At 35.0% G+C, this 26,064-nt stretch overlaps 1 protein-coding gene across 1 annotated transcript in view; it reads left to right on the top strand.

The window, feature by feature from the left end:
- The window catches only part of LOC126743532 (venom carboxylesterase-6), a 90,611-nt gene that overhangs the window by 13,884 nt on the left and 50,663 nt on the right, over positions 1-26,064 (top strand). Inside the window, exons 2-3 of the mRNA XM_050450658.1 lie at positions 4,479-4,622; positions 24,043-24,193. Of these exons, the coding sequence (XP_050306615.1) occupies positions 4,479-4,622; positions 24,043-24,193 (295 nt within the window). The remainder of the gene's footprint in view (positions 1-4,478; positions 4,623-24,042; positions 24,194-26,064) is intronic.

Below are 26,064 nucleotides of genomic sequence, written 5' to 3' on the forward strand. Positions count from 1 at the left end.
ACTACAGTTATTACCTTTGTCTGCAACTACACTGCTATGAATGAAGACATTTTGGCTACTAGTAGGTAAAGGCTCTTTTAGATTAAAAAATGACGTGATCTTCATGGAGGATGCTGATGTAGTCTCCATAGCATTTTTTTCTTTTATTTTTCTTTTTTAAACCGGACAAAAACTGCTTTTGTTTTTTTAGGGGTGGTTCGGCTTCGGACAGTTCATCTTTCTTGCTAAACATTATTTTCTATCCTAAAAACATTATGAGATTAACGATTAACACATACAAATTATTTAAATAGGCAAATAACACGTAATAGAAAAAAAATTAAACTTACTGACTTGCTTATGGTACACAGTGCAGCAGATACACCGTCACACTTACACTAAACCTTCATAAAATTATTAACAAAAAAATTTGCAAGGAAAACTTATTCAATGCGAACAGAAATAATTCTCAAATGTAGTGCATACATAAACATACACACAAGTCGCCAGCAAGCGATCAGCAAGCCTCCAGCCAGGGATTCCCCGCGATTTGTTTCTCTTCTTCTTATTTTTTAATGGCTTATGCTTTAATGGTTACTCATTAGGGGCAATTTGCCAGTCTATGTGTACACTTTTTGTTGTTCTATGTTTTTGTGTTTTTAATAGTTTTAATAGGGCCCATTTACAAGAAGGTGGGGGCCTACTGAGCAAATGCCCGGTTGCCCGGCGGGCCAGTCCGACTCTGAGTGTACGCTTTAAAGTGTAATTTCTGTAACGCAGTGTACCGGGTGTTTCAAATTCGAGCCACATCATTGGGATTTCGGAAACGGTAAGAGATACAGGGTCGGTTAAATTGGGGCAAAGTTGCGTATTCTTATGCTTAACAAAATGCCGTTTTAAAATTTAAAAAATTCCGACTACGTACGAAGTTATTCGGAAAATACCGAAATTTTGGAAAATCGTTTTTATTTTTTTGTGAGGTTATTTGAAAACATATTTTAAAATAATTGACACTTTATCTTTGTCATATAGAAATGACATATCACATAGTTTAATTTTCCAATATTTTGATGTCAAAAATTTACTTTTATTAAGAAAAAGTTAATACTGTCCTGTTGTTTGAAATAAAAAGTAATAATTTATCTTAACACTATCATTTATTGAATAAAACAATGTTTTTGACAAAATTTTTTCAAAAAAACAATAACAATAGTAACAACTATAATTTATTACTAATTTGTATGTTAAACAACACAAACTAAAAATAATAGAACTTAATGCGAAAAAATGCAATATTTTAAGTTTAAAGTAAATATTCAAATAGTTGACCCTGCACCTCAATACATTTCTGTATCCTTCTACGTAAATTTTCCAGACACTGCCCGCTGGATAGTCCTGGCTCGTATACCCCTTAATTCTGTCAATAAATTTGCACGTAAAATGTTTATATCATTTGGGGTGTTCTTAAATAGTCTGTTCTTTAAATAGCCCCAAAGAAAATAATCCAACGGGGAAAGGTCGGGACTTCTAGCTGGCCAGCGCACCACCCCTTGATTTCCAATCCACTGATTAGGAAAATTATGATTTAAAAATCGTGTGACATTCCTTCCATTATGGGATGGTGCACCATCCTGCTGCCACCACAAATCGCGGATAATATCAAGAGGTTCATTTTCAAGAACATCGAATATATTTGGCAGAATTAAATCTAAATAGCGCTCAGCAGTTAAATTACCGTCGTATATAATAGGTCCCAAAATTCGATTCCTGTAAAAATCCACCCAAACATTGAAAGAATTATGCCCCTGTCTTCTTACTTCGCGGTTTTGTCTCGGATTTTCGACTGAATAAAAATGTTCATTATTCCGATTAAATAGCCCGTTGGTCGAAAAGTTACATTCATCTGTCCAAATTATTTTGTTTAAAAAGTTTTCATCATCTTGCAGTTTTTCGTTCAACCAATTGCAAAACTGAAGCCTTCTATCGGTATCTCCATGCCTAAGTTCTTGACTGATATGAAGTTTATAGGGGCGATAGCGATTTTTTCTCAATACTCTGTGGATACGGGTACTTGGCATATTCAATTCACGGGAAAATTGTCTGGTTGAACCTTGCGGATTTTGGGTAACCTTTAACGAAAGCTATCTGATAAAAAGTTATTGTGAAAGTATATCGTTGTAAAACTTACAGCATTAATAATCGCCTGCTCGGTTTCAGGATGCACTCGAGTCCCATACATATTTCGAGGTTTAGTGAAACTTCCATAGAGGCTAAGGTTCCTGTCCAAAGCTCCGAAATACGTATAATTAGGTTGGGGGCGCTCTGGATATTGCTCCAGATATTGTTGGCAGGAGCGTTGCGAATTTCTATTCAAAGAATAGTAAATTTAGACCATATCACGTTGTTCGCTACTAGAGAATACCATTTTTGATTTCACAAAATATCGAAAAAGCCAAATGTCAAACAGATATAAACAATTAATGACAGATGGTCGTCCATTTTTTTCTAATTCAAAGCCATCTTTGCTAATAAGAATTTTCAAGTTAATCAGCCGGAGACTTAGACATCAGGCCTGCAGAAAAATTTGTGAAAATATAATATAATATAACATATTAGCAATATTTTTACCATGTTATTGATTGAAAAACAACATCAAGACAATTTTTATTTCAAACAACAGGACAGTATTAACTTTTTTTTAATAAAAGTAAATTTTTGACATCATATCGTGATATGTCATTTCTCTAAGAATAAAAAGGGGAATTAAAATGAGTAAAAAAAATTCCAGGGCCGTATTTAAAAAAATAAAGTTGATGATGGTTGCCAAAAGACGAAACGTCGGATTTTAAATTTGACGACACCATCTGGCAGAGGAGAAAAAGTGACAATAACAAAGTGTCAATTATTTTAAAATGTGTTTTCAAATAACCTCACAAAAAAATAAAAACGATTTTCCAAAATTTCGGTATTTTCCGAATAACTTCGTACGTAGTCGGAATTTTTTAAATTTTAAAACGGCATTTTGTTAAGCATAAGAATACGCAACTTTGCCCCAATTTAACCGATCCTGTATCTCTTACCGTTTCCGAAATCCCAATGATGTGGCTCGAATTTGAAACACCCTGTATATTGACTAATTTGGACAATCGGGCTGAAAAATATCCATTAGAATTAAAGAACATACGGTTTATATGTATAAATACAGAAACACGGATGTTACAGAAACTAAATCAGCGTTCGCTAACCATCCGCTAGCTACATCCCACAATTTCACTGCACCTGATACTCACCTTACTTCATACTCCATGAATAAAGGGAAGAAGTTAGACCTATTAGAAAAACTCGAAATAACTAGAACCAAGAAAAATTATTTTCTTGTGTGTGTTAATGACATCTTTACATTTAAACCTAATTTAATTTTTAATAACATGTCCTAGATAATTTTTCTTCCTGTTATTTTAAATTGTATATACATGTTATCTATTTAAGTTATAAGTTACCATTTTAAATGTACATGTCTGTCTGCACCATTAGTTAAGGCTTCCCTTAGCAAGCGAGTCGTCTACGGTTCGAGACACAACGCTTTTTATTTTTGTTTTTATTTGCTTTTATATTGTGTTTCTATTTCTAACCTCACTATTTTGTTCATTTTTGTAGTACTAAATCTTACAGTGGATGTTTAGGTCCTAATGTTTTATTTTATTTTGCAAATGGTGGTATATTAAACGCCCATTTTAACTATAGGCAATTCTAACATTGCTTTTAAAAACTGCTCTGTGATCTCTTTTCCCATACAGAGACTACTGTAGGCTCTGATATTAATCTATTGTAATTTTATTGAATGATTTATGGCACATATTTAGATACTACAGAAAAAAGATGGGTGCAAAAAGTTCAAAACCCTTGTATTCGTTATATTTATAGCATTAGATGGCGGTAACACGTTTAACATAAACTTAAAGAGTTGTTTATTTAACTGGTTTTTAAGGTTTAAATATTCAGCCTGTTTTTTTATAACATCATCAAAACTAAATCTTAAGAAAAAAAACTTAACCGCATGGATGTTCATGCTTTAAATACTAGCCGAAAATATATTCTTATAATTTCAAAGCATAATCGAGACAAGGTTTTTACAATAGTTCAATATCCCCAATTTTAAGCCAAGCCCACCAAAAAATTGGTGTAGGCATCATTCGCATATTAACAAACAATATACATAAATATAAATGCATATACCTATATTTTTAAAATCTGTTACAACGCAAATAGTGTTTATTTTAAACTCGTTATATATTAAGATAAAATAATTAGTCTAGAATTGGAAAGCAATTATGATGCATTAGCCTAGATTTTCTTGCAAATTGCACAGTTACTTAATTTTTTAAGCTTATTTGGAATTACGGTTGAAGGTGATGGTGTTTATTAGCAAATCTTATTTATTGATCTTTTCAAGGTTTTAAATGTTTATATTTTAATTATTGTTTTTACGTTTTATTTAGCCTCCTGTGTCATATGGGCCATGGAAGGGAGTTTTTAATGCAACGAAAATTCACGCTGTATGTCCTCAAAGAGACATTTATAGAAGATCTGTTATTACTGAAGGAGAGGAAGATTGTCTTTATTTGAACGTCTATAGCCCTCAGGTAAGAAATACATTATATTTGAGAGTCTCATTTATATAATCCTTATAGGAAAAAATATAATTGGTCTAGCAACCACTGGTTTTTTTATTAATAATTTTCACATTTTTGAAATTTTTTTAGTTGCCCAAAGCAAAGTTTACTGAATAAAATTTTATTAGTTAGTTTAGTTTTATTAGTATTTTATTCAGTAAACTTTGCCCAAAGTAATGTGGTGTATTCATAATTTTTTATGTTATGTTTGTGGGAATCATGAAATGTCCTAAATAATGAAAGTTACCAGATTTTTTAACATATTAAGAAAGTTAATATACCAGGTGTCAAAATAAGTCTAAAAATTAAAAAATATGGGAGAAAGCTTTTTATAAAATAAAACATACTTATAATAATATTATATTAAAAATATTATTATACCGTATAATAAATTAATTTTAAAAGTTAAAAAAAAATCGGCAGATATAAAAATGTGTATGAAGGAACTAACGTAGAGAAGGAATCCGAACGAATTCACTAAGGTAACTTCATTTAAATATTCATTTCTCCATTTCACTATACTGCCGTCCTAAGCCAAATAGTACAGGAAATCTGTAATTTTTTTTTTTAAACTATCCAAGTCGCTAATTTTTTGTGAGTCGATTCTATTTCCGAAGAAAAGCTTAAGTCCTCGGAATTGAGAGTCTCACCCCCCCCCCTTTTTTGGGAAACTCAAAAAGTGTTTCAAATCGATTTTCCAGCTAAACAGCGAGTCATACAGAAAAACTTATTGAACATAAAATGTAGAGCTTTTTATGCTCTACAATTCATTTCATGGGCCCGAAGCTGTAGAACCAAAATTTGAAAAGTTAGAGGGCGCCAAAGTCACCAAAAATGACTTTTTTCATTTTTTCACTGAGAAACAATTTTGATCATTCTGCTACGCTTGAGTGCGCAATTATCGTTGGCGAGGACATTGACTTGCTGGTTTTGCTCACTGCTAACGCTATAGTCGACCAACAAACTTTTTTGTTGAAGCCTAGTAAAGGAAAAGTCCCGGAGCGGTTGTATGGACCCAGCAGTTTCAAGTACAACGCGCCTAGGCCACACGTGCTTTTAGCTCATGCATTCAGTGGATGCGATACTACGACAGCTACATTCACGATCGGAAAAGCGAAACTCGTGAATTTACTTGAGAGTAATGATAAAGTGCGAGAACATGCAGACATTTTTAAGAAACGAAAAGTTCATCCGAAAGACATAGAAAATGCAGGATAAATATTTTTTGTGGGTCTGTATCTTGGGAATACTCAAAAAGATAAGCTGTCAGAGTTACGCTACAAGAAATTTGTGCAGGCAAAAACTAAGAGCAAGGTAAATCTATGTGCGCTACCACCATCCGTCGAAGCGGCAAACCTCCACAGTCGCAGAGCCTACTTGCAGGTGCAGTCGTGGTTGGGCCACACTATGGATCCACTGGAATGGGGGTGGGAGAAGACAAATCAAGGACTGAAACCGGCAGCGAATTCGAAAGATCCAGCGCCAGAATCGATACTGAAAGCAATTTCTTGTGGATGCAAGACGAATGACAGCGGGGCAGCCTGCGGATGTCGCAAAGCAGGTCTTATATGCTCTGTTGCTTGTAAGTACTGTGCAGGAGAAAACTGCAGCAACGTTGCCCCAATATATTTGGAAGAGAATGACGTTGATGATTTACCTTCACAAGTTTTCAAATTGTCAAAATACCCAAGCCCCTCAGAGAACCGAAATGCAATGGACGAAGAAGGAACATCAATGTCGGATACATCTTCCAACTGCTCTTTAGAATTAGATGAAGTTGAAGAACCACCAAAAAAGAAATCAAAAAGAAGAGGAAGACCGAAAAAAAATTGAAACAAATTTTGTATGCTTTCGAACTATTTATTGTATAATAAATTTTTCGTAAACTACCTTGTCCCACTGTATTCTCGTTATGCTTTAAAATTTAAAAATTCAATGCGGTGGACGAAATGTCGTGTCGAGTGGTCGACCATAAACGATGTTTCAAGATAAATATTCACATTCGGGTAAGTGTTCAAATAAATATATAGTAATATGTTAATGATGGAATAGCAGTAAAAAAGTGGGGAATGGAATTTTGCAAAAGTAATGCTATCAACATGTACTATGCAATTATTCAGTAATCAATTATCATTACATGCATTACGCAACCATAATTATTGAGGCACATTGGTGCTCCGTAAACCATGTACCAATTTCTCTTATCCCTTTCTACTAAATCACTTCAATTATTCATTTTGTGCAAGTTAAAGAACATTTAATCTATGCAAATTTCATTTTCGTGGACTTACAGCGCCATCTGCATGGCTTTTTTCAATTTGTCAAGAAGGGTAAAAGAAATTTTGTTCAGGTTCTACTTTAATTTCATGATGCGCAAACGTTAGGCGACGAAAAACAGCTTTCGCCAAACATCTGAGGCAGGCTACATACACGAAAGTAAACATTTCGGTATTAAATGCATTATATCTCAAAAACGGTAAATCGAAAAAAAAAAGTAAGACATGCATTTTGTAGGTATTTTTGTCCTCTACATTTTTGCAATCCTTGCGATGGTAAAAAAAAATTGGTGACTTTGGCGCCCTCTAACTTTTCGAATTTTGGTTCTACAGCTTTGGGCCCATGAGATGAATTGTAGAGCACAAAAAGCTCTACATTTCATGTTCAATAAGTTTTTCTACATGACTCACTGTTTAGCCGCAAAATCGATTTGAAAAACTTTTTGAGTTTCCCAAAAAGGGGGGGGGGTTGACTCTCAATTCAGAGGACTTAAGCTTTTCTTCGGGAATACAATTGACCCTCAAAACATTAGCGACTTGGATAGTTTTTAAAAGTTCTGGCCTTTTTTAGTTACAGATTGACTGTACTAAAAAAGACGCCTCTCAAGATTTTAAGTTTTTGAGTTATTGCGATTTATTGGTTTTTTATTACAGCACTCGCATTTATTTAATTTTTGAATTTTTTTTTTAGTTATTTGTAGTAATGTGTTTGAGTAATAAATAACTTTGAAGTTTTATTTGTTTAGAAAGAAATTTTTAGTTAAAAATGAGATGCGTCTATTGCGCTTAGGATTTTAGTACACATTTTAGATACGTCATGAAGGATATTGCTATTTGCTAATATTATTATTAAATATTTGCTAATATTACAAAAGAAATGGACAGCTTTATTACATACTTTTTAAACAAAGGTTGGTTGAAAGTGAATAAGTTTAACATATCAGCTTACAAAAAAATACTAACATTTTAGTTTGAGCCATCGTCTTGGGAAACTAGAAGGTCTTTCTAAAATTGAAGCCTGTTCTTCATTATTGCACCGAGGTTTTTGTATTATTAACTCTTTCTTTTTAGATGAAATTCCAAGGACTTTTTGTTATTTTTTTGGTGGTGGCAGTATTTTATTTTTTGTAATTTTGGCAGTAAGAAAATCAAGTGCAATTTTTGGACCATCGAAGTCATCTTGGTATGTCATAATATGGGAACCCCTTTGGACAGATACTTGGACTATTTCATTTAGATATGGCCGGGGGTTTATATTGCGAGGTGTAATCCTCCCAAAGAAAAAAATGCTGTAACTCCATTGGCAGAACTTCAGTTTGCCGTGCGGATTGTTTTACGGCTTGAACAAAATCTGCAAAATCGTATAGTTTGTTGCCCATCTTTTTCATTGACTGTTCAACTTTGTAATGAAACGAATCCGCGGCCATAAATGTATGGCCGGGCTCGAAATATTTTATAATAATTTCATTAGCATTAATTTCATGAGAATTAACAATGTAGAGCAAAAATGAAAATAATGACCAATTTTTATTTTGCGCGGAGCAATTATCAAGCCATAATATTATTTTCACAGCGTCTCTCTTCACAAGGAAAAACTGGTAAAATGTGCCTATTAATTCATCTTTACTGCGTTTAAACAAGGCGTCATGCCAAACGGCGGCAAACGATTTGTCATTCTTTTTTTTGCCAATTGGTACAAAGTTCTCATTGTAAGCTGTTAGTCTGTTTGTGAAAATTGCAGTTTTAAATGTTTCCAGTCTTGGCAGCATAATAACTTTTTCAAGGTCTGCGCAGTATACAGGGTGTGCCAACAAGGTGTACGGCTAAGATAGCGCCTTAGCTATACGAGGTAAGGCAAATAGTTCTACAGCAAAGTTGTAGGATTGCCAAAAACCTACGAACTAAAAATATTTTTATGTATACTGGGTGTGTCACAAAAAAGTTACTATAAAATATGATTTTTTTTTAAATGGCACGCTCTGTATATTATGGTACTAAAATGTGAGGCAAAAAGAGTAGTTTACTTTGGTATAACGTTTTTAAAATTTCCGTGCGGCGTTGCAACGTAATTAATTCTTTTATGTTATTTTTTGCCTTTTAGAGGGTTCGTTTAAAAAATCATAATTAATTTAAAATTTATTTTAAATTAATTAGTTAGTTAGTTAGTCTAGGGGACCTCCTCTAGGCTGACTATGATAATTTGTAATTTTTTAATACAGGGTGTTTTTAAAGAACTGTCAAATTTGCTGAAATTAAATACGCAATATCTCAAGTTTTTCAAATGGAATACCCTGTATATTTTTATCTAATTAAGTTTGTTCCTCAAATACCTTTATTTTTTATTTAATATGTCCTATAGCTAAACCAAGTACTTTTTGAGATATTTTAACTTTTCTGTAAAATACTATGCATAAAACGGGTATTCTTTAAGTTTTGATTAAGATTGCTTAGAAACATTGGTTTAAACGTCAAATAATAATTGTCAGATTATTAGTTTTATGACAGCAGTAGACAAGATCAATGTTTTTTCTTCAAAAACCCTTTTAGAAATTATTATCAGTGAGTTAGTTAATCGATTTTTAAGTTTTATTGTTCATTTTGTAATCAATATGAATTTGCCTCGTGAGGAATTTGTTGATATGATATATGCCCTTGGAGTTGCTGAAAGAAATAAGCCTTTTAGCATCTAGAATTTATGCGCAACTTTATCCTAAAAGGAGACATTCCCAAGCACAAGTGTTTCAAAAACTAAAAGAAAGATTTGAGAGAACAGGAAGTGTAATTTATGAAAAACATGAACGGGTGAAGCCAGTTACAAATGAGGAAAACAGGATGACAGTAGCTTTAAGTGTCGTTGAAGATCCTCATAAAAGCGTTAGGCAGCTTGCTAAAGAATTACCCTTTAGTGCAACATCAATATCTCGCATACTTCGAAGCGAAAAATTCCATCCTTACCATATTCAATTGTTGCAGGAATTACTTCCGCAGGATTATGAAAGAAGAATGGCTTTCTGTCAGTGTGCGCCAAATAAGATTCGTCAGCCTGAAATTTTTAATGTGGTGCTTTTTTCGGATGAAGCTACATTCCATAATAATGGCAGTGTTAATAAACATAATTTTCATTACTACGACATCAGCAATCCATTCTTCACCCGAGAAATTCATCATCAACATAGATGGTCGCTTAATGTTTGGGCAGGAATAATAGGACATTACGTTATTGGACGGCACTTTTTTAATGGACATCTTACAGGTGAATTGTATTTAAACTTTTTACAAAACGATTTTAATGTCCTTCTACAAACGTTGCCTGACCATGTTCGAGATAGGTTTTGGTTTCAGCATGACGGCGCTCCAGCTCATTATAGCCATGCTGTTAGAAATTTTTTAAATGAGCATTTTGATGACCGGTGGATAGGGAGAGGTGGGCCGGTCACTTGGCCCGCAAGGTCCCCAGATTTGACCAAACTGAATTTTTTTTCTTGTGGGGATATGTGAAGGAAAAAGTCTATCAAACAACTCCTACCACAAGTGAAAATATGAAAAATAAAATTCGGGATATTTTTAACAGTCACGCCAATTATGTTAGAAAAGGTTAATGACTCATTCTCAAAAAGGGTAAACGCTTGCATACAAAATTTAGGAGGTCATATTAAACACAATTTATAATAATTGTAATTGATCTTTAAAATTAGTGTAACTATGTACATTTATGCAAAAATACGTAAGTACCTACCTAGTATGTAATTTAATTTTGCTTTTTTTTTTAGCAGTTTAGGTGAATATTTGTGTTTGCTATAGAACTTTTTGGTCTACCTCGTATAGTTAAGGCGCTATCTTAGCCCTGTATAATCATGCCTGGTTCTTCTGGTTGACTACTATCATCTCTATAATTTTCACGCGACTCTTTTACTCTGTCTATATGTTTTTTCCAACTGTTACAATTATCACAGGTTTCGTCAAGATTATCCTTTGTGTGACTTTTATTATGTAGAGAAAATTCTTCACAACTTTCACATTCTTCGTGTCCAAGATTTGCTAGCGTAATATTCATTTTTTTAGCTACTTCACGGTACTTTTTATAAGAAATTTGTATATTGGGATATTTAATTAGAAAATCCTGATGCATTGCCGCAAAAGTAAGATCACTAGGAAGGTAAAGACGTTGGGGTGCATGCTCTCTCCGATAGTGTGAGATAGTTGGGTTGTAAGAATTAATATGATTACGAATCACTTTATCGTCTATTTTATTGTGAGGTTGCTTCGTGCATCTTATGTCAGCCACAGGTACTACAGAATTATTAGCATTACGCAATGCTGTACGGATAACTTTCTGACTTTGTTTATTAAAGCCGAGAGTTGTCAAAAAAAAGGCCTTTGCATACATTTTCAGATGTTCCTTTTTAATTTTTAAGCGTATAGTTATAAGTATTATTTCTTTGATAACCGAGATCACGTTTTAAAGTAGTTCTCTGTTTCACAGGTTTTGATGAAACATGATCTAAAATAAAAGATTTTCTGTCTTTATCATTTGAAATTTTCCAAAATTCATTGTTCAAAAATTTTCTTCTTTCTTCTGATATCTTCAACCGACATTTTTTTAAACAATCTTTTCCACAACCTTCTTTTACGCTGTGCTTTTTCGCAAGTGATTCATGCTTAGCTTTTTTTTCTGGAACTTACTGATAATTCGAACATCTTTCTTTTTCGAACTGTTTCCTTTTTAGTATACTGAATGACAGATGTGGTATTATTTACTTCAGCTGCGTCGGTATCTACAAAACCGTCAGAATCCATAACATGCTCGTCTTGAATAGGTTCATGCATCAATTCTGGCTCGGCTGCTTCCGTGATTTGATCACATAATTCAGTCACTGTTTCCAACTCAACATTTTCTACTTCTGACGTAAGGGGGCATAAGTCTGCTTCTTCGAGAGCCTCAAAGTGAACTGGCACAAAAGACCTAGAAATATCGAGAAGAACTGGGCTTTTCGATTGTATGTGTATGGCAGGGGCGATTTCTGTTACACAATTCCCAGAGTTTATGTCGTTAATAATATTAAGTTCTTCACTTACTTGCCGTGTCGCTACTATAATTTTCCGAATCAGGGTCAGTCGGATAATAATCTAAATCTTCCGAAGCCTTACGGTTTTTATTTTTTCTTTGGGTTGGAATGCTTGTTTAGTTTCCTTGTTCAGCGCTAACATGACCATTTTTTTCTTCGAAATCCTTGTGTTCTGTCCATTGAATCTAAAAGGGCAGGGCAGAGTTAGTTTTAAGTATTTTTAATAATAAAAACTTATTCTGGATTTTCTAAAGATGTACACCTTATTAAACGTAAATAGTAAAAAGACGAATAAACACAGAAAAAAGTGCTGCTCAGATAAAGACGGCCGCCGAAAATCCGATCTAATTGAATAAACAAAATTAAAAATAATTACTTACCGGTCGAAAGGGTTTTGTAGCCGATATGTCTTCCGTTACAACTTTATAATAGGACCTGTATTTAGTTAGTCTCAAAGTTTATCACCCCAATAAAACAAATTTGTTGAAACGATTACTATAATTCACATAAAAGTTAGGTTATAAACAGCCGATAACAGGTTGCTCGTGTGTCTTTAGCACCACTAACTCATTACAACACATCAACTGCCATGTCAAAACATAACTAACTTGAACCACCGAACATAAACTAGAATCTTGTTCTTTATACTGTGCTTGAACGCATCTAAGTGGACACTGTAAAATTACCAAAAATTCTAAGCGAAAAAGGCGCATCTTTGAGAACCGTCATATTCGCTTGGGAAATTGAGATACGTCGAATCGGAGTAAGATTTTGTATTCTTTTTTAAAATGCGTTTAATTTTGTTACCAATTTTTAGGCACTATGGAGTTAAAATGCGTCTTTTTCGCTTAGGAAATAGGTTAAACATTGTATTTGGGGTCCTTAAGAACCATAATATAAAAATTGAAAAATTTTAAGATTCGTCCGATTTTTTCAAATTTACGGTAAAAGGAGAAATCTGTCTATTTCCGTTTTTTTTTAGAAAAATCGTGAAATTTATATAAAAAAACAAGTATGTTAAATATTAACTTTTTTAATACTTTAAAATAACTTAAATCGATTTTTTTTATAAATAATCAATTCAATAAAATTGAGACTCTTAGGACCTTAATTCAAATATGCTCTTATTGATCGTTTCAAAGTTTTCTGATTACAAGTTAACAATTTATATTAATTACTATTTACTATTTAGTTTTTTTTTTAATTATAAAAACTTTGAGTTCTTCTCAAAATTTTTATTTTTTTTTATCTCAAAATAACTTAAAAAAGGAAAAATTGCGAAAAAAACTATAACTTCTACCCTACTTACTTTAGTCTTCTTCTCTTCTTCCGTTGCCTTATCCGTTTCAAGCAAGACTGTTTTGACTTTATTTATTGCTCTCCTGAACAGTTCGGTCGATGTTAGTCCGAACCATTATGCATCCATGGGTGTCGTCTTGTTTCCAGTTCCTTCCTGCTGTCGACTCTTCTTTGGACCATTAACTATAGAAGCAGACATAGCAGACATAAAGGCAGTATGATATGACGAAATTAATATGTCCGAAGTATTCAAGCTTTCGTTCCTTTACAGTGAAGATTATTTCTTTGCTTTAGTCTATTCTCTGCATCACTTCCACTTTGGTGATGTTGGTCAGTACACAATATTCAAAAAATGCGGTGATATAGTTCGGCGAGGCGACTATAATTTCTTCAAGGTGGCTTGCGTTGTGGACCATGGCTCTGCTCTATAGAACAAGATTGGGAAGATATTACACTTGACCAGTCTTAATTTGAGTTTCATTGAGATTTTGATTGTGAACTTTTTCATATTGTTGAACCATTTTGTGTTAACTGTGTTTCCAAGCTATGTGTATATCTCTACTTATTCTATGTTTCGGTTGTTTATTGTCACTTGCATCGGAGTTGCGTTCTGCTGATGAGCATGCATTTAGTTTTGATTGTCAAGGGTTATTTTTTAAGGCCGGGTTGATATTAAAATGCAATAAAACCAGCTGCGTGTAAACATTGAGAAAATTATTTTTTTATTTCAAAGACCTATATATGCCATCGCTCGAATATTCGCTGTGGGTTCTGACAGGTCCAATTTTCAATGACTCTGCTGCATAGATCTGGCTGAATGTGAGCGATGGCCTGGGTTATGTTGGTCCTAAGGGAATCGGTCAATTGCGGTTTATTAGCACAGACCTGCTACTTAAGAAAAAGAAATCGGTTATCATCGTTCTGTAGAGGCTCTTGTTGACGGTGATAGCATCACCAAAGTCGTTTTCGAAAAAGTGGGTTGGCATCGTTCCGTATAAGGTGAGTTGGGGTAAGGTCGAACGCATTTTTGATTAGTTAGATATTATGATATCAAAATGAAACAGAATGATAACAAAATGTTAACGAGCTCTTTAACATTGAAACTAAATATTTGTAATGACTATTTGACTTTAAAAAAAATATGCAAAATAATGAAGAGATTATAGGCCGACGCTATATGTTTCCGATATTACCCCACATGGGGGAAAGTTCGAATAACATTTTAATACGGCGTGCAACCTTTTGAAGAATGCTGCGGGGCTAGTACGAATTTCGAACAAACCCCCTTAATGGGCTTCTGCTTTGAATTTACGAAATTCTAATACTTTTTAATTGGATTTTTTTTTGAAGATATGCGAACTTGCCTCTCATATCCATGACTCAAAAAAAGAAACTACGTATGCAGACAAAACTTTTATTAAAGAAGTTTTAATTAAAATTAATGTTTAACAAATATTGAACCCAGAAAATTCTACACGAAATTTGTATAAACTGCCTCTTCTATCTTCTACTGGATCGGGTAACCGCATTTCAATGTCTTCATATGAAATTGTATCAAAGTCATCATTCGCAGGCCAAAAAAACTTATTTTTGGATTTATTAAAGTGAAAAAATTTCACCGTACATTCACATCGGTCTTGGTATATTTCTGTGATTTGCCCTGCATAGTACTTTACGGTTTTTTTAGTACAATATTTAACTAATATCCAAGCTTGTAGTTCAACATCTAGAAAACATTGCGACGTCGGATCAAGAGCATCATCGTTTAAGGAATCCAAATCAATATCCGATTCTTAGAATAGAAATTCCACGCTACTTTTGCTGCTGGTGCTTCCCTGATTTCTCTTTTTATTTCTTGGCTTATTGGCCGTTTTTGCAGAGGGTTTTGTCTACATTTTGAAGAGTAATTACTTCGGCACCTGCTGCGACTCTCCTCTTTTTTGCTGTTTTATTATTATGGATATTATTTTGTTTTATAGTTCCCAGAAGAAGATCTTCGAATGAAACATTACTTGGCCCAGCTTCAACGAGTTCTTCATCCACTTCTTCTGTAGCGCTTGGTCCCTCCTTCATTTTTTCTTCACCTATTTGTTTGTTATTTGTATTGTCCCCAGATCCATCATTGGGTGCTTGTGCGCTATTTTGATCTACTAGTTCATCGTGGCTTTCATCAACGTCTTCCCTGGATGTCACCTTAGTTTCACCATTTTGTGTATTGGTTTTTAGAATATTCTCGAACCTTTTTAATGCATCTGGGTGATACTTTTCTTTTGGGATCACAGATGAGTGGAAAGGCCTAATTCCAGCTTTCTTAAACCCATTTTTAATAACATTTGAATTTAGCTGATTCCAACTTTTCGGACCTTTTGAACAAATTTTTAAAAAAAAGTTTTAAGCCCTGATTTTTCCTTTGCCAGCTAACTTACTCCTCATCCCAGGCAACTTTAAAAGACTTAAAAACCGCTGCAAAAGATGAGATGTATGAGGCGGAAGTTTAAGTATTGTCAGATTATTATCCTTCGCAAGACTCACTACTCGGTGATCTAGGTGAGTACTATCTCCATCGTAAATGAGCAATACAGGCCTAACATCTCCCAGAGCCGGAAGGAATGTTTTCTTCATGTAGTTGAAAAATATATCTGATTCCATCCAATCGTTATTGCTAGCAGCATATGCTAAATCTAATTCAACATCACTCTTATCGGCCATCCACTGGTCCCAAACATTTTTGCCTTTGAATACTATTAGTGGAGGCGCTTTATCACCTGCAGCACTAACAGCAGTTAATATGGTGACATTTTCTTTGCCAGGACCACTTGTAGTACGAGAGCATGGTGCTCCTTTTGCTCCCACAACTTTGGTTTTCGAAGGATCAATGCACAAGCTGGTTTCATCCAAATTCCAGATGTGGCTTGGTCGAGTATTTAACTCTAAGTCATTTAGGATTTTTTCTAACAGCTCAAAATAACTGTTGATGACAAAAGGATCTGTCATTTTTTTGCGGGAGTACTCCACTGATTGAGGTTTTTTAATCGACAGGTTGTCTTCTTTTAAAATTAAGAAACCAGTCTGGTCCTGGTGTATTGTTTTTAAATGGGGTTTTAATATTATTTTTGGAAACATATTCCGAAACAATAAACAACACTTCTTTACGTGAAAGTCCAAATCCCCACCTTTCAAGAATTTTTAGACCATTAGCTAACCTTTCTTCATGCTCCAATGGAATAACCACGTCTCTACCAAATGTGCGACTTTTTAACCCGTGTTTTCCCTTTAGATGACCACTTTCCACTTTCGTACTCCCTTATAGCTTGAGAAAAATCTTGTGCTGTACTTCTTACCCCTATCTGATTTTCTTTGGTAATTGCGGACCATTGCTAAAAAATCTGACACAGAAATATACATATACTTACTGGGTATTGCAAAGCTGCGCGTCGGGCGGAAAATAAAAAATCCCTTATAATTTTTACGAGAATCTAATATCCCTAATTATTTCAATTCCCTAATTATTTTAGAGTGAAAAGTTTAGTGTTTACATTAATTAAATAGCACTAAAACCTACAGTCAATAAAATAACTTTTTGATCGGCCGGTTTAGAAGTTATTGCCGAAAATCTTTCAGAAATTTGTATGTTTTTTTGTCGCCCCATACTTACAGAAGTATTTTTATTCTAAAAGGAAAATTTATTTAACAGTCCTCTAGATGATATTCATAAATACTTTTGACTATAATTCCTAAACCAGTAAAAAAAATATTTAAAGTTATTTTGTTGATTGGAAATTTTGGTGCTCTTTAATCAATTTATAAGTATACTTTTTCTCTCAAATAATTAGGAAAGTCAATATTTGTGTTATTTGACCCTAATAAAAATTACATGGGATTTCCTATGTCCCGTACGGCGATGCAACAGCCGGTTCATAAAGTATAGTACAAATCAATCAATATAATTTTAAAAAAATGGTTCGATCTAGCCCCAATTTAAAATATAAGGGGTAAGATCGACCACGCCAGAAATTAGTTTAATATTTAAGGTTAGAACGAATTATAATAGTTAATAGGAAGGAATCATTTAAATGCATGTATATTTAATGAAAAAGTGCTATATACTTACCTCTATACATACTCTACTCTGTATATTAGATTAAATATCTGGGGTAAGTCCGTATTTACTTTAAATGCTCCAAATACACACAAAAATAGATAAAGTTCTATTTACGTCTGTTAACGGCTGACTAACTAGACCGACGAGTACTCGCGTGGGCCCGCTTAGCCCGCTAGAAATTTGCATGAGCGCCATCTGCTAGAACGCTTGCGCGCCGAGGCCACAACCGAAGGTCAAACTTGCCCCTCGTTCGAACTTACTCCAACTCACCTTACAACTATTCTGCTTGTAAACATAGCCATTCATCCAAAAATGCGTTCTGTCACTAAATGCATAAATCCTCTTTCATAAGCTCAGAGTCAACATACAAACGGCGTTTTCTATGGCCATTAACTGAATTCCTGTGTTACTGAGGTCTTGCACGGATGCAGGCTCAGGTCCCGACGCAAAATTCGCCAAGTTGAACTCTGTGAAAGACCGAGTTCCTGCACGGGTTTTTCTGGACATTTTCACGGACAGCGGTAATGTTCTCTACCGCTTTGGCGTTACTTCGACGTACGGCTGTTGGCTGTTCGTTTACCGAACAGATCGTCTCAAATCGTAGCCACCAAGATATTGGAGAGTCGACTTTAAAGAACCATCGCATCTGTCGTACAATGGACGCAACACACAGAAGGTTCTCACTAAGCATCATGAGTTGTGGGAACTTTTCCGCTTTGCTTAAAATCCGCTAAGGTTATCCCAGTTCATAAGACGAACAGTTTTGATGAACCACCAAACTTTAGACCCATATCGCTCTTGTCCACACTATCAAAAATCCTTGAGAAAATGGTCAGAAGTCATGTGGTGTCTTTTTTAGAATCCAAGAATATTCTTAGTGCTTCTCAGTTTGGCTTTCAGGAGAATAAAAGCAATCAAGATGCAATGTACAATGTTTTGAACGATCTTTACTGTCAGATCGACAGTGGAGGGGTTTCTTCTGCCGCGTTTTGTGACTTGTCGAAAGCTTTCGACTGCGTCAGTCATGACATTCTGCTGCGAAAGCTCTTCCACCATGGCTTCAGGGGCGTTGTGGGGTCCGAGTTTTCTAAATATAAAACTGTCGACTGGGGAGTTCCTCAGGGATCTGTATTGGCACCAATACTCTTTCTCATATATATAAATGACCTTACTCAACTCTGTTTTCAGAGAAAATTTACATTCTTTGCGGATGACACGACCATTCTCTGGCATGGTTTTGATATCGACATCCTACGGAGAGCCATAATGACTGATCTTAAACTTATATTTTATTGGTTTAGGGCAAATTTACTATTTTTAAATCCATAAAAGACTAAGCTATTATGTTTTACAAATAACCATAACCTTGATAACATTTTTGTTGCCAACTCTCCTGTCCAGCAATACTGTGTCAATAAATTTCTGTGTCTACTTATTGACAAGGATCTTAAGTTTGGGTAACATTTACTGTCCCTCAGCGATCGAGTTTCTGCAGGCTGTTTTGCTGTTAGAGTATCTTGTCAAGAGCTTGGAGAGGAAATTGGAAGGACAATATACTTCTCCCTGGTTGAATCCCATCTCAGGTATGCCATCTGCTTTTGGGGGAGCGCTAGTAACTTCCTAGCGCTCCCCCAAAGCGCTACCTTCTGCAGATTTTATTTGTTCTTCAGAAACGTGCTGTAAGATATATATGCGGGATATCACCTAGAGAGTCTTGTCGGTCATGCTTTATCAAAAAGAGTATTTTTACTATCAACTACTTCTACACACAGGAAGTAGCATGCCTGATTTTCCTAAACAACATAAGCTTATCACCCAAAATCCGAGATATGTTACTCCCCAACATGGTAATTTACGTCTTCCTATACCAACATCTGCTTTAGTCAAGAGATCAGTTTTTTTATGAGGGTATACAAATTTTAAACCATCTGCCGAGAAGCATTAGAGAAGCAAAATCTCCTAAACAATTTAAATTACTATTAAAAAAATTTTTATGTACTAGGGCTTACCATTCGGTGCTTGAATATTTCAATGACACTCATAATGTAGCTAACTAGTGGAGAGATGCTAATGTTAAAAAGAATAGTATTAGATATATATGTGCATATTTTTAATGTTCTATGTTATGCGACTTTTGAATATTGACTTTTTATAATAAAGTTTTATCATTTGTAAATGCTGCTAGACGCGTAACTCTTCATGCTGATTTGGTATCAGCAACTGAATAATAAACATCACCAAAGCAACATGGCCGTTACAGTCATGCTCGAATCATTTGCATGAGTCTTTAAAGCTCGTTGTTGTAATAATTTGCGATAATTGTATCATCGGCATATCTAATGTTATTAATTATCTCCCCGTTCAATTTGATACCCTCTAAGACTTCTCCCAGTGTTTCTCTGAAAATTTGTTTAGAGTATATATTGAACAGAATCGACGAGAGGACGCATAGCTGTTGTTCTTAATATTTATCTTTCCACTATATAGGTTGGTCATCTCAGCACTTTGGTTCCAATAGAGACTGGTTGTTATGCGCAGATCCTTGCCATCAATATTCATTTTTCTGAGCATTTCCATAAGTTTATTATGTTTGACATTATTAAACGCTTTGCAGAAGATGACACACAAGTGGACGTCCTTGTGCATGTCTCTGCATCTTTAAATTAAAACTTGCATACAGAAGATCACTTTTCTTGTACCCAATGCGTTTCGGAATCGAAATTGTGGCTCTGAAATATTTGCTTCTTACCTTTTATATGTATATTCTATTGTATATGATGTTGGTAAAAACTTTGGTAATGTCATTTATCAGGCCTATTAATCGGTGTTGATCACAGTGTTTTGTGCTTGGTCTTAAGGTATGGCTATAAAGGTTGATCGAAGCCATTCCTCCGGAATCTCTCCTTTATTGTAGAAGGTGTTAAAAGGGCATATCAAAGAATCAAGGAAGTGGTCATCCGTTTCGCATAGGAGTTTTATGATCTTGCCCTGTGTGTTGTCGGGACCTGGTGTTTTGTCCACTTCATACCCTACTATTTCGGGTCCAGGAATGTCATCATCTTGGTCTTCTATCACTCTGCGTTCATCGTTAAATAGTCGCTCTACGTAATCTTTCCTTGTGTCAATGAGCCATAAGTCGTCTGATATAAGGTTTCGGTCTGCATCTATTAGTCTCAGATGTGCATTATTACTTTTCTTTCTAGTCGTTATTTCTTTAATCTTTTTGTACATGCTATGGTAGTCATATCTTTTGTCATATTTTCCAATTTCACGACATAACAACTACAAAAACTCCTTCAGCCAGCATTTCTTCACTTCCTTTATCAGTTTTTATATTGCGAATTGTTTCTTGGTACTTCATTTGATTTTTGCATTTATCTCATCTTCTTTCGTCCATCATATTAAGGATTTTATCCATCATACATTTCTTTTTCTTTATGCGATCCTACAACAGAAGTGTCTTCTTTGTCACTTCAACAGATCCTGTTATTTCCTTCCACTTAGAAACTGTGGGTTCACTCATTACTTTATTAGTGGTCAGTAATTATCTGGTGAGACAGGCAGAGGGACCGATCTATGTATCCCTTAGAGTATATGATACCAGATACATCAGTTCTTCTCCGAAGAGCCCTGCTATCTAGTGGACTGTTTAATGATGCGAGAGCTACAAATTTTTATATGCCGCTTGTGAATTCAAGGCGTACCAGCAGCTTCTCGAATACAAGGCTCCCAAAGGAGGCGCTTCCTCGTTAGCGTTAGATGAGTCAGCTGCGTGACAAGATATATTTTACAGTTTTCCTTAGGACACATCAGTTCACTTAGGACCTTAAGATTTTCTATTACAAGCTTAAATTGGCGGCTCTGTTGCTTAAACTGTGTTACGGTATCTGAAACTTAGGATTTAATTATAAATCCTAAATTTCCTAATCATAATCCCAAAATCCTGAGCATATTTTAATATAGTAAATACTTTAAAGTTTGACACACTGACATGTTTCTCCGGCGAGCAGACTCTGCTGCTATTTGGAGATCTCTTACCGAAGCCTTGCACTAGCCTTATTATTTATTATGCCTGGAGCCATCTATGCAGCAAACGACCTTTTTGTAGTTACTATTGTGCGTTCAAATCGTTTATTTCATTTTTCATTTCTTTCGATGTTTTTGTCCAAAACTGCAGGCGCTATGTGGTCACTCCCCTGAAATAGAGGAAAATCTGGATAAATGCTGGTTTTTTAACTTTTTAAGACTTTCCTTGCTCAGCGCTCCAAGTATGGTGATAGGTAAAAGTTGTCTTTATCCCTAACTCAAGAAAAAATAATTACACAAATTCTAAATCCAATCAGTCTTACTGCTGAAGATCATGGAGATGATGATTGATCGATACCTAAAAAAGAGCCTCTTCGTTAAAAGACCACTGCATATGCAACAATAAGCCTACCAGACTGGCAACGAACCTGGCTCTACACCACCCCGTGACAACGGTGGAGGGTGCTCTGTAAAATATTAAGGCTTACCTAGGTGCGTGCCTAGATGTTAAAGAGGCGTTTAAACACACTCCTTTTGCAGTGATCTACCGAGCACAGAAATATCATGGCTTAGAACCATATCTGGTGAGATAGAAACGATGCTTTCGCAGCGATGTGTATCTGCCTAGCTTAACAGCGAGGTTGTCAAAACATTGGCATCTAGGGGCTGGCCATTAAAAAAGTATTGTCCCTAACCCTGTGGAACCTAATCAATTATTTAAGCAGGGCTTGCCTATATATGTAGGCCTATGCTGATGACCTAGTAATCATTTTCCCGGGGCAAGACGCCGCCCTAATGCAGGGCCCAATGATAAGAGTCCTACGTATAGTGGACAAATAGTGCGTCTCAGAGAGGGTCTAAAGATCGACCCCAAAAAAGCAAAGCTCCTCCTATTCACAAGAAACCGTAACTTTGACACACCACTAGCAGTGTCTCTGGGAGGCAATTGGAATACTCCAGGATTATTCGGTTTCTGGCAATCACATTAAATTACAAGCTCTTCTGATATGATGACGCAGATATCGAGATTAAGAAGAGTACCTGCGCGCTTTGGGCCTCTAGGAGGGTTTTCGGTAGCACCTGGTCTGTGCTACTAATCCTTCGCTGGATCTACTCATCTATTGTAAAACCTTTTCTCCCACACGGGGTTCCATCATTTGATGGATCTGTATGAAGAAAGCAAAAATTCGGGCTTAACTGGATAGACTTGCACGGCCTTGCATGCCTAAGTATAACGAGTTCTATGCGAACAGCTCCAACTAGAACGCTTGAGACGCTGGTGAGCCTTCCGTCCCCGGACCTTGTGGTGCAATTCGAGACGATGAAGACTGCGCATAGGCTACATGCTCTTGGTGATCTACGGGCTGACAAGACTGATCATGGAAAAATCTGGTCACAGGCCGTACAGAAATGTCCTCTGCTGCTGATGAACAATAAGTATATGACATCTGAGACAGTGGATAGTAAGAGTTTTATGACCCATATCTAAGACAGAAAGCAGTGGCATGTCTTCAATAAGACCATCTGGTGTACAGATGGGTCCGGAATCAACAATAGAACTTGGGAAATATGCTCTTATTTTCTAGGCGGTAGCCTTCGTTGTATTGAAATGGGGAATAACAATCCTGAATTGTGGATACCGCCATACTGTCATAATATTGTGTGTCCAATCTGCTTGGACAACAGAACTGCCATTAGAGCTATTTCTATTGCATTAAAGAAGAGTTTGTTGGATTCTTCAGAGATGGATGGAAGCACGTGGCAGGAGATAGGCGAAGGCACAAATAGACTGGCCCCCGTCTGTCTCACCAGACATTTACTACGCTTAAGGAGGCGCGAAATCCGGCTAGGGACTGGTCTTTTAACCGAACACTGGCATTGAAGCGCCATATCCTCACAACAGGTGAAGGTGAAAAACCTGGAATGCCGGTGATGTTGAGAGGGGTATGAAACTGCAGACTACGCTGGAAAACTACCTAGCACTCACGCGTGCTATGTGCAAATATCTAAGAAACACCTACAATTTACCCAGCGATATTAAGTTCTTCAAAGCAAGGTGCTGTATATTTTTCCAAAGCTATTGGTCTCTGGTAACCTTAAATGAGGTACGACGTATTTATTAAAATACCTATGTGCATGACAGCAAGCTTGTCACTACCTTATAATTCAATTGTCTCTTAGTGCCCTGAGAATAATGAATTTAGATTAAAACATAGTTAAATAAAAAAATTTGGTCATTAATCATAGTTAAATAAAATGACTAGTACCAATCATTAAGATAAAAATAAAATCAGTAATTTTAATAATTGGATCGGATTAAAGAAAATAGTAACTCTGTTGCTGAGACTTTTATTTTCTGACTCTGCTGTTAAGATTCATAATAATAAAAGAATACAATTCAAGGAGAAAGCGGCATAAAAAAATTAATAATGGTCACAGTATAAACATAAATATTTATTTTAAAATTATTCGAGGTTGCAAATTAAAATTTGAAATTCTTTATTAAGCCAAAACAATGGCTCATATGAATGCAAATAGCATGTTGTTATATAAAATTTTTCTTGCTAATTATTATTAACATCCTTTATTACGGAATTTTTTATGTTATTTTAATTTATTAGTTACCAACCAAAACCAACAACACCCGTTTACCAGTGATGGTCTTCTTTCATGGAGGCGGATGGTTATGTGGTGGTGGAAATACCATTTGGTACGGTCCTGATTTCTTGATTGACAGAGATGTCGTATTGGTGGTTACCAACTATAGATTAGGTAAGGAATCTTTTTAAGAAAAATACTTTATACCCTGTCATTACTTAGAAATAAATAGAAATTGTTATATAAATTATCTTTTTAATTGATCTGTGGTAATTACGTTCATAGGAATTTTTAATCTGTAATTTCGTTTGAATTTTATTTGGTTTGGAATAGTAATTGGTGGCAATTACATATAAAAATGATGCGCATTTTAGTTATAATTACATTTTTCAGGTATTAATTTAATAATTTTTTCTCGGTTTCTCAAATCAAATAGGTGAATATTAAATAAATACGTCAAAGTAATAATTTATTACGTTGCTTATAGTAGAAAAAATACATTTTAATGGCCATACTTTAGTTAAACTATGACGAGCATTTTTTAATAACTATGATTAGCATATTGGTTTTATAGTAAAGATATTGGACAGACGACCATTCGGCCGGCATCTGAGATAGTAGGTCAGACAAATTATTTTCATTTCTAATGCTATAAACATTAAAGTCTCGACATTTCGTAACACATCAAGCACATTGCAAAATATACATATTAATGATGGTAAGAACGTATGCTTTTTTAAGGTTCACGGCATGGCTTTTCAAATGAAAGGTTAAAGCATTGAACGAATTATGCATTTTTGACCCTTCTGAGGTTTAATTTCTTTCTAAATATTACAACAGCTGACCCAAGTAGACAATGTAGAAGAGACAAAAAGCTTTTAATAGAAAGAATTGACACAATCTCTGCTCTGCAAAATGGCAAAATTACTTCAAGAAAACTCGTAGCACACTGGCTCTATCAATACTTCATAATAATAAGTCAATAATTTGAAAGCAGATTGTTAAATCCAGATTCAGAAATCTTTCATCAGGAGTGGGCTATTACTGGATTACTCAGATCATAAACACTCTAAAATTTGTTTTTTGAGTGTTTTACCAAAGGCTATTTTTAACACCAGCATACAATATGAGTTATGCATTCGCTGGCCAGTGAATGGAGTCTCGTAGTCTTGATCTGATACTATGGATGACGTATCATCTATAAAAAGGAGTTTAAGTAGGGTTACATTTATAAACAGCAGAAACGAAATGGGCTCAGAACACGTCATTGAGGAATTGCAGTTTCAACCTTTCTCGAATCAGAACATGTAGTTCGACTCCTATCTCTCAATCTAACAGCCTCTGTTTATTTATTTATTTATCCACGGATTAAGTCCATTCTATATTTTCTTTGATCTTAAAAACTAACTACTAAAAACATAATTTACTCCGCCAAAAAAACAATACACTAATATATGTTTATCCAACAAAAACAAAAAAAATATACATATAACTTAGGAATAGACATCTTACATATCACATGAACAAAACAACAATCTCAATATAGCAGTATCATATTACAGACAGTCAGAGAGCTGTCAACTCTATCTGAAAAACAATTTAATATACGGATTTGCAAGGCCAGATCTCCTGGAAATGAATATGTTGAAGCCATAGTTCATTCAATGGATAAGAATGTAAACGGAATGGCTATGTCTTGTAGGTAGAAATGGTGCATTAATATTAATCATTCCAGTCCTCAAAGCTAAAACCCAAAGATATGTAATAAATCATAAAACATATCTAGATCCCTATGTGTACGATGGATTTGCAGAGTTGTAATATTAACGGATTCCTCAACCGACGATAATTATTATCATCTATAGCTCAATATTCCCTGAACAAAGTATATCATAAAAACTCATGCAGCACTCTTTCGATGGCTTGACTCTTTCGAGTTCCAAACACATGAACAATAATTAAGGCAGAGAGAGCAGAACAATAATTTGATGGATATTACATTAAGGAAGTCTCTTGTATAATGCTTAATAAAACCCAAAATTTGA

The sequence above is a fragment of the Anthonomus grandis genome, chromosome 13 (genome assembly GCF_022605725.1).
Source record: "Anthonomus grandis grandis chromosome 13, icAntGran1.3, whole genome shotgun sequence".
Classification (NCBI taxonomy): Eukaryota; Metazoa; Arthropoda; class Insecta; order Coleoptera; family Curculionidae; genus Anthonomus; species Anthonomus grandis.